Below are 10978 nucleotides of genomic sequence, written 5' to 3' on the forward strand. Positions count from 1 at the left end.
CTCCACCAGATCATTTATACAATTCCGTGATGACCTTAAGGGTGAGGAGAAGAAAATTCGAAATGCCTGAAATACGAGGAACGGAAACATTCGTTGTGTGTGTGAGATGATAGCGGAAAAGAGAGAGAGATAGAATTCAAGAATTCAACTCCTCGACGAAAGCCTAAACGAGTTTTAAATTCAACTTTGATGTCATTTATAAATTCCGCTCACGTACTTTAACAAATTAAACGTGAGGAAAATTTTATACCTTTGATGAATTTTCGGTTCTTTAAACGTTTCACTTCGATTCGTGAAATCGTTTCAATTACTAAATTAAGCGGCAATGGCTGATGAACGTGAAACAAAAAAAACAAAAAAATTAATACGATGCCAATGTTCTGTGAAATGCTACAAGCAGGCTCTCATGATACTAATTAACATTTATACTAAAAAAAAATCTTCTCTCTTTGTAGCAATTTACATACACCGAATTCTGGAAACGTTTCCACAAAACAAAGAACAAATATCCTCGAATATATTTTTTTAGTTCCTTGACGAAAATTATTTTGTCTTATAAATATTCATGTTTTCATAGCAAAGAAATTTTTACGAATATTATTTGAATACGAAAAAAAACGTGATTCAGTTTTAATTTCGGATTGTAATGATTATGTTATCTAATAAATTTTTGTAAATAGTTTGATTCTCACATAAAAATTAAAGGAATTGGTATAACTGAATTCTAATTTCGAAAAAGTTATTCTCACGAAGGGCAATGTTTTTGGTACAGAAAAAAAATTAATTAATTCAATATTTTGTCGACAGATTGTGCCGCACGTCAGAACGGCACGAGCGATTAAACCTGAACCTTTCTTCAATCTCTTTTGTGTCTGAAGCGTTCGTAAAGCTTCAGCCGCCGATTCATAGCTGAGGTATAACAACTTGCTCTAACAACAGTGCTCTATCCACCGCCAATGTCACCATTACAATGAAAACCACCTTATGTAAGGGAACAGGAACGGGGGAAAATTCAGATATTAGCTGTTAGTCGTATACCCTTCATTTTTTATATGATTCTGATTTGCATAATTTCCGTAATTTTGCTTTTGTGCAACGCCCACTATCGACAAAAATTTAATCTAATCAAAGAAAGTAGTAGTACCAAAGAATGATTTTTAGCAAACCGCATTCAAATATAGCAATTCCTTTCAATCTTTCTCTTTATTAATTTTTAAACTACAGTAAAACCTCGGTAAGTCATCATACCAATAAGTCTTTACCCCTTTTAAATCATGATCTTTTTCATCTTCAAACAACAATGTTATTGAAAACCCTCGTTAACTCCTCAATAATTTCGGTTAACTTGCCACTATGGAACACATTATAGTTATGGCTCTCTTTGAAGAAAGAGCTTGGTAACAGCATTGTCAAATGATTAAAAGTGACCATAAAAGCCGTATGTAACGAGATGAAACAGCTCAAGTCATGGTTCCAGAAGGGTGGGGCTGCAGCCCTGGGGATGTTATGAAGCTCGGAAAAGTAAAAATTTTCGGTTTTTTTCCGTAATCTATACATTTTGCTAATAGTGAAATTTTAATAAATTTTATACCACAAAAATTCATACGTTTTTCACAATATTGCACATTGAAACTGATGCACTTCCCGTAACCCGTGTTTTTCCGATAACGCGAGTGACGACCTCACGAGATTTTACTGTATTTAAACTTATTCATTGGACACCCTGTAGATCAAGCAAGATGAAGTCCCCAAATATTCATCATAACGCATGATAGATTATTATTTATTTTAGGTAAATCGACTGGACTCGTCACAACGACGAGAGTGACTCACGCGACTCCAGCAGCAATGTACGCCCATTCACCAAACAGGTACTGGGAGAACGACGAGAAAATACCACTGGAATCGAAGAAAGAATGCAAAGATATGGCCCGGCAATTGATTGAGGAGCGACCTGGAAAGAACATGAATGTGAGAATTATCCCATCATATAAAAGAAAATTCGTTTTCTACACGATTTTCATCGGTCCTAATAATAATAATGTCACCAATAACAATAATCGATAACAGATTATGCTCATGGGGGTTAGAGATAATTCTTCACATTGGAGATTCTCATGCATGCTCGAGATTACTGAAATTATCCAGGAGATTCAATTTATTTAAATATATATGTTCATGTATATATAAGAGGAGCTGCATATATATATGAACTTTACTTATTTTTAAATTATTTTTGAAATATTTAGTTTGATTTTTTTTTTTCGTAGGTGATTCTTGGTGGCGGCCGCCGTAATTTCTTACCCGTCAAAGACACAAATGCTGACGACGACCCTAACATACTGTTCCAGACTGGAAGGCGAGAAGATGGCCGGAACCTTGTTACAGAATGGAAGCAAGACAAAAGAGCCAGGCATTTACCATTCAAGTTCGTCGTCAAGAAGAAAGACCTAGATAACGTCGATCCTTCGAGGACCAATTACTTGCTAGGTGAGAATGTATCTTGAATACAGTGAAATCTCGATACAACGATACTCTGCGGAAGAGTAATTACAGAGCTTACATTCTTAGTTACACCAGAGGAGTTAGTACGTAGTGATTGGCTGCGAGTGAAGAAGTTAGCAGAACATAACGAGGGGTGGAGTTTTAGGCAAAACGGTCCGCCAAATAACTCGCTAACTTTGTTGTGAGACCGAAAAATCTTGCGTGTAAATGACACGATAATTTTTAATAATGTGGTTACAAATTGTTTAATTTAATAAATTTTTACACGTTAGAAAAATCTCTGAATTCCTTGATGCACACTAAATACTGCTGCTTGTTTTTCGCATTTTTTTCCGCCGAGAGGTTGAAAGAGAAATATGGTATTAAAAAAACAATTATGGAAATTTTTTATCAATGATTTCTAAAAAAATTCGAATTTCAGTGTAAAAAAATAGGCATTTTTCTCCATAAAAACATCACACAAAAAACTTCTTCCATTCCCCGAAATTTCATTTTGGGTGAATAACATTTACATTTGTGGATAAAATATGATGAACAAATTTTTTTCAAAGTGGGCGAAACTCGTATGCGGAAATATATTTGAAGTTTATATTCAAACGACAAAATTTGCTTCCTTTTTTATTGTACTGAAAGAAATTACCTTCAAAAATTTACTATATTTGGTAATAGAAATGGAAAAGAAATGAAACAAAAATAAAATAGTGCATATAGTCCAATTGGGCATCGCCGATTGTCTTCTGCCTCATTTCATAATCCACGTACAGTGATTTTAAGTAAACTGACACTGCTCAGACGTATGCAACGCCTACATTCTGATGGAGGTACTTTGATGCAACTTGTGTATGGGATAAATGAACCATGGGGAGAAAAGAGAGATCTAATAACAAAAAGTTCAATTTTTGACCACTAGGTCAAAAAATGACACTTTTTTATCGCAGATATCATTTTCCCACAGTCCAAATAACGCATAAGGCTTCAATGAAATACGTCCACCAAAACGAGTGCTACTGGTGTTAGTTATACTGACGCTACTCATACCTACGTAACGCCCATTATGGTGGACGTATTTCATTGAAACTTGGTAAATACATGTTATTCGGACCATGGGTAAAAGATAATTGTGGTGAAAAACCTCCACTTCTTCACCTGGTGGTCAAAAATCGAACTTTTTTTTATTGAATTTTTCTTTCTCCCCATGGTCCATATATCCTATATAGAAAGTTTCAACAAAACATCTCCATCAGAACGAGGGCTACATACGTCTGAGTAGTGCCAGTTTATTCATAACCACTCTGTATATTGACGAATCCAACGCACGTTTCAAGCCATACAGCTCATTAATGATGACGGATATGCCGATTTATTTCTAGGTCTATTCACTTCTGGTCACATGTCGTATGAATCAGACCGCGAAGATAGTCCAGAGGGAGAACCATCGATTGCCGAGATGACTCGTAAAGCTATAGAAATACTTCAGAAAAACTCCAAAGGCTTCTTCTTAATGGTTGAAGGTAATTATTGTATCGCGTTGTTCCAACACCTTCTATAGCAGAAAGCCTCCGCGCGAAGCTAAGCTTTGCATCACTCAAGTCGTCCATTTCACCTGTAGCCATTGGATATAGCAGTCCAACGTATGTTAAATATTTACCTTTTTTGCAGTATATTCAATGACTATAGGTTAAATGAGCGAATTCAGTGACGTCACGAGCTTCGCGCGGAGGCTGAAAAACGTTGCGAAACACTGATCTATATATAGAGTCTTATGTCTCTCTCTCATGTAGTCAGTATCCTATCATATGTACATCAATGTTTAGTGCATACATCGATGTTTGTGATGATCATATCAGAATAATGTCAATGTACTTGTCAAATCAGTATCTTTAATGAATAGCCACCGGTATGTAATTATTGGATGAGTCAACTTCGTGATTAGCTAGCGATGCAGATGCTAGTGTGTACGTCGAATTGATATACTGTATATATATATTCATCGCAGGAGGTAGGATAGACCACTCTCATCACTTCAACAACGCACATCGTGCTCTGGTAGACACTCTAGCGCTGGAAGATGCTGTCATCACCGCTCTGGAGATGACTCGTTCAGATGATACACTCATTGTAGTCACTTCGGATCATTCTCACGTTTTCGCATTCGGTGGTTATCCGAAGAGAGGTAACCCAATTCTAGGTGAGTAATTATCTTTTATGCAATACGTATTTTCAAAATTACCATCATTCAAATTAATAAGCTTTGTGTGGGTGATAATTTCCTTTTTCTCCCCATTCATAATTCTATATTGTCATTTTCTTTCTCCTGATAAAAAAAAAAAAATAACACGCGGCAAATTACAATTGTTGTAGTTTTAATGAAATGAATAATGGATGCGACATCGTCATACGTATAATTTTCACGGAAGAAACTGTCAATTAATCTTTCATTAGTCACTCTGAAGACACGATTAAAGCCACGAATTATCGTTTCAAAGATGACAGGTTTTTGTTAAGGAGAAATAGCAAATTTAATTCCATCATTAACGAGTGTTTTTAATAGTAAAGATATCTTGATTTGATATGATAAAAACCATACTTGTGATGCGGATAATTGCCAGTGCTGCGCTATCGCGAATAAGCTTTTGGTTAGTTTTCTTAGTTTTACGCGGAGAAAACTGATATATATCTGAACTAAAAACTAAACACCTTCACCTGAAACATGAAAGTACATATATGGTTGTGTCAGAAATTTTGAGATATTTTTATCATTTAATTGTTTTACACATCAAACTTCAACAAGAAGTACTTAATTTTAGGAACAGAGGATATCGGGTCTTTGTCATTCAGCAGGCCCTGAGGTAAGCTAATTAGATGTAGATATATTAACATCTCAACGCCTATTTCACTCAACGCTATTAACGCCTTCTACTTAATCGTATACGCATCTCGTAAACGTTCCTCTGGGGAATTTCCGATGAAACGGTAAAGACGGAGCACATGTGTTCTGAATGTATGCGTATCCCTGATGTATTTATGTTGTCAGAGTGTGTTATAGCAATGCTGCCATTTTTATTTCATATTTTGAAGTGAAAATGGCAGATGTTTGAATTTCTGTATTATGATGCATCATCAATGCCTGCAAGTTGATCATTCCCGGTAGCCCATGACACGGCTCTAATTTGGAGTGAAGGTGGTGTGTCGGCCGAAGTTATTTTTCTATCAGTCCTTCGATCGTAAGCTCATACCAGTTCGTATTCTTCAAGGTCAACTTCTTCAATGAAGAAATTTCTACTTCCTCAAGGTTGTGGAATAATCACTAGTGCTGGAACAAAGAGACATGAGTATATGCGCTTTTATATAATCAGATAGTCAAGATCTGGACTATATGTGGGATGCGGCATCAGTTCGATTCTTTCAAGTTTCATGTGTTGATTCAGGGTCGGCCGAGAAGAAAATTAATTATTTTTCTGCAGATTTTTTTTTCTGTTGATTATACACCCGGCCTCGCTTAATCGGATATCAACGATTAGGGGTCAACTGTACTTGGTATTTTTGCATCCTTTGAATAAAAATAATTGATATTTTACAGTAAAACCTCTCTTTTGTGTGTGGACACCAACGGGACAAAAAAATTCTTTCGTGAAAGAGGGGTTGCCGTTAATCAGGGGTTCCAAATGCATACTTTTATTATAACAGGGATAAAACTATTATTTTGCCGTAAAAACTATTATTTTGCCGTAAAAACTATTATTTTGCATAGTCCACATTTGAGGCGTGTCCATTAAGAGGGATTTTACTGTATATGAATTACTAACTCCGGACAAATATAGTGGTAAGAGCCAGAGAGGAAAAAGGCATTCCAAAAAGAAAGTCCTTATCTTCCAGAAACTTCCATAAATGTTCAGCAAAATCCGTTTCGATATTTTCACTTTATATAAATTCAAGGATTTTCCCCAAGATAGAAGTCAAGTTCCTCGATCGCTAAGTCGTCATAGGGAATAGAAATTGTGTTCTTTTTTTTGTCCAATCGGTCGAGTTACTCGAAATTGATCCGCTTTTGTAATCCGAGTGAGAAGAAATAGGGATTAAATGGGTTTTTAGGGCTAAACTCTCTCGGAACAGATGGAAAATGATCGCCGAAATTCCGAACAATTTTATTTCGATTTCTTTTTCAAGGAGAATGATATTCTTATAGAACGGAGAATATCATTTTTACAAGTATTTGGAAATATGGTTTTGAATCCATTTGAGTATGCGGTGTTTTACCTCATGTATCGTACACTGCGCGACAAAAAGTAAAGTAAAACGATGTATATGTGCCAATCGCTTCACGCGATTAATTGGTTCCGAAAAATAATGGCTTAAAGTGAGTTCAATTAACTTGGGTTTTATAGTTAACATAGGTGAGATAGGAATGATGAACGCGGTTCTGGTGAGTATGGATATTTATCTCCTGAGGAACTCGGAATGACAGCTAATAATTTTCCCAATTGAATAGTCCAAATTCAGAATACAAGCAGCATTCTTCGTCCGTACATAAACTGTTGCAGAAAAAAAGAGAATCTTACATAATCCTTCGAAGATATAGCACTAATGCCAATCATATTTTTTTTTAAATTCTGATTGTATCGATAACAAGTTACCAAAAGATGTTCATTGGTATGCTCTGTGACGGATTGGCTTTAAGCGTTTTAACCACGTTACTGTAATTTACTGTAGATGACAAATAAGAGATTTTTCATTTTGTACGATAATTTTCAGAATTAAAATCAAACTCCAGGCCGAATTTGGTAAGGTGCGATTTCTTACATTGATTTTCCAAAATCATGTTAGAGAGAAAACGCTTACAAAGAGGGATACCCCTGTATCGTACTTTACTCACTGAGCAAGTTTCAGGAGGAAGTGTTATATGACAGGTACTTTCTCCTATATATACGCCTCTATCAAGGTCAGCGATAGTGCAAAAAAAATAGTCAGCTGATTATCTCGGCATATCTCTCAATTTATTGATAATAAACTCTGGAATATATTAGCATTGTTACTATTCCTGAAATGTTTTTTTAAAAATTGTGGAATGCGCATGGGATGCACATATGTGTGTGTACTATTTCATCATGGATTTTAAACATATTGAAAATATGTTTCATTGTGATACGGCTAAAAAATCCCGTTTGATATGGATCGAGCCATCACACGGTTAGTTCACCCCATCCATCCTAGAAAGACAGAGGTACAATACAGTATATGAACACGTGCTATTCTACCCGGGATTAAAAGGGATAAGAACATCCAACTCTAGAGTGTTATCTAATGATCAAAAAATGATTTTTTTAAAATCTTTTTTCTGCCAATAAAATGAAAGCCACGGACAGAATAGTACGTAGAGGGAATATGGGGGGGGGGCTCCTTCTTACTCCAAAACGACTAAAAATATTATTAATTATTGATGTGAATAAAATATCGAAATAAAACAACTTTATATGATATTTTAATTGATTTCTGTGTAATAAGAGATAATAATAAGATAAGAAGATAATAAGAGATAATAATAAGAATAAATAATAATAAGAAGAAGAAAAAGAATAAAAAAACTCTCTGAATTTGAAGGAAAAATTACTGTATTAAGAAGAAATCTTAGTTATGCATTCATATTTAATGGACTAATATATGTATGCATATGTACAAGGTTGCAATAACTCTGCCTACTCACCCACACTAATATAAATGCTTTTGATGGCAGATAATTCAAAATTTCTCGTTAAGAGATTTTTTTGTGCCCCTCTAAGCATTTTTTTGCCCCCTAAAAAGATCGATCCTAGGTATGCTCCTTGCCACGGACATACTTTCTGGAATAATATTCAGATGTTCGGTACATATAATATAGAAATTATAAGCCAATTATTTTCTCCCTCAAACTTACGGATCATCTGAAATAGAGGCCCTTTGAAATGTTTCACAAGATCGGAGCAAGTACACCTTCACTAGAAGTACTTCGTCCAGAGACAGAGAAGATTCCAACACAATTCTATTGGTGTGTGTTGTAAATTGCCTATTATGACCGGAGGTATGGCTTGTTCAGGATGTGTTTCCAGACTAGGTCACGAAGCCGGGCTGGAAGACATCACGGCAAAAAGGATAAGTTCGGTGGTAGGATTTTAACATTCAGAATGGCAGTGCGACAATACCTCCGTCTTATACTGTGATAAAATGATTGAAAGAGAAAGTCATCATGCAGACACTACGTTCATCCACTATAAAGTTCTATATAAAATATAGTTGTGTGTGACTAGAACATAAGATCATTATAACGAGCGTTGACTGTAATGGTCATCTATGAAACTTGCTAGAGAGCAATCTGAAGAGTCGATTCACTCGATTCTTCTTTGGCCCATCAAGGATCTTGGTTGACTATCCAAATATATTTACCTAAACTGAAAATTAGAGCGTTGATATTATGTTACCGCGCAAAATTAATCAGTGCGTGCTATAATTAGATCCACCAGAATCAGTTCAACAAAATGCTAGCAGAATACTTTATTTGCCTCGGCAGTTTATTCATTCATAAGGCAGTGTTTGAAATAAATTGAATATTTCATGCAACACGTGAATCCATACGAGCACAAGAGTTATAAGTATAATATATACTGTATTATATATATTTCTCCCCGCTTAGGCCTGGATAACAAAGTCTCGGATGTAGATGGTATGCCGTACACGACACTTCTGTATGCCAATGGTCCTGGTTACAACCGAAACTTCGCTAGTGGAAGACAGAATCTTACGGGAATTGACACTGGTAAGCAATACAATACGTATTATGACTAGCTGTTCCTCGCGGCTTCGCTGGCGCGTATTTCGTAATCATAAAATTTCTCGTTATGACCCTGTTAGATGTTGAATTCCGAAATATCTCTTCCTAGTAAGTCTCCGCATTTTGAAATAAAACTAGTGACCAAAATTCATATTTAAAGCTTCAGTGGTTTGGCTCGGCGATTATGAAGGAATTAGTCAATTAATCACAGTCAGTCAGGATATGTTATTTTATATACAGATAGATTTATGGGAGTTTCAAAATCCATGTTAAAATAAAAAAAAATTATAGTAGTGCACCATTCAGAGTGATATGGCAGTGCAGGCTACGTCATAAGAAAGTGTACACCAAAGGGTCACGTTCAAATGAAAGAGCAGCACCTTAGAGCACAAATTTTTTCATAGCCCTCAAGGTACCTAGTGAAACGTAATGAGGGTGCAGAAGGAGCACGAAGGTGTGAACATGAGCGTATAATGTTGGGTACATTTGGCAAAATCCCTGATGTTATTTTTTTTAGATCAGTGTTCTTCTCAACCACTGCTCCATAGAACATTTCTCCAAATTCTTGAAGCAACTACATGATTAGGTTAAGCTGCATTGTTGAGGAATGAGTAAGATATTTTTGAAGTTTCTATTTATGTGAAACAAAATTGTTCAGCCATGTTAATAATGGAATCTAGAGGAATCGAATGGGAGTGGTTTATATATGATGGCGAGAGTTAAGAAGAAACGAGTGTTCTGGCTTGAAGTATAACTTCAACCCCGGCAGTTACCAGATTCACCTGCTAGGGAACTAAATTAAAAACATGGGGGAATGAAAATGTAGATATTGATGCTAGATGAAGAGAAGAAGAACTTCTTGTACAGAAGAGATATACGCATAAACACATTCAAATACAGAAACTTTACGATAGTCCTGCTGCCATCTACCAAATAACAAAAAGCTATTTGTTATAACAATAAAATCGACTACCGGTTTTATACCGATATAAAGCATGTAAATGAATAGTAAATGGTATGATACCATACATTGTTTATTTTGATGCTGCATACCAATATGAATCTTGAACACATACTATACCGCTTGATTTACTTCTCGGCAAACACAATAATATTTTTATTAGTATCATAGCGTATAAAATTCATAGATAGCATGAAAAAATAAGGTATCATACCATGTCCTGTTTTTGTTTTCACGCAGCACACCAGTGTAAGACAAATAATACATTTTATTTGAATAATTATAGCAATTAGTTTTTTTTTTCATATCATAGGTGGCAGTAGGTGTCCCAGTGTAATTGATTTTTTTGTGTGTTTGCATGAAAGCATAGCAGCCGGTATTATGATGCAGAAAATTTACACTACTACAACTACTACTTAACCGTACATGCACCTCGTACACATTCCTCTTCCGAATTTCTAACGAATCGGCACATGCCGGAACGTGTGTTCTGAGTGAATGTGTGGCTCTAACGTATCTATGTTGTAGAGTTGCGCTTGTTTCGTGTTCATGCTGCCATCTGTCTTCCATTTTCTGAAGTAAAGATGGAAAATGTTTGAATTTTCATGTCATGTCAGTATCGTGTTGTAGAGAAAATGTACACTGGTGTGCATCATAAAAAAAAATATATATATATGGTATCATACCATATTCTATCCATTTTCATGCTG

General features: G+C 35.5%; 1 protein-coding gene across 1 annotated transcript in view; it reads left to right on the top strand.

Moving 5' to 3' along the window:
• Window positions 1-10978, top strand: part of LOC149082529 (alkaline phosphatase, tissue-nonspecific isozyme-like) — an 85490-nt gene that overhangs the window by 72090 nt on the left and 2422 nt on the right. The window contains exons 4-8 of the mRNA XM_089235778.1: window positions 1793-1971; window positions 2271-2490; window positions 3876-4016; window positions 4502-4693; window positions 9170-9292. Of these exons, the coding sequence (XP_089091904.1) occupies window positions 1793-1971; window positions 2271-2490; window positions 3876-4016; window positions 4502-4693; window positions 9170-9292 (855 nt within the window). The remainder of the gene's footprint in view (window positions 1-1792; window positions 1972-2270; window positions 2491-3875; window positions 4017-4501; window positions 4694-9169; window positions 9293-10978) is intronic.

This window comes from Pholcus phalangioides, unplaced genomic scaffold, assembly GCF_987345545.1.
Source record: "Pholcus phalangioides strain wild (caught in Gottingen) unplaced genomic scaffold, Ppha-v1.0 ptg000009l_1, whole genome shotgun sequence".
NCBI classification, from domain to species: Eukaryota; Metazoa; Arthropoda; class Arachnida; order Araneae; family Pholcidae; genus Pholcus; species Pholcus phalangioides.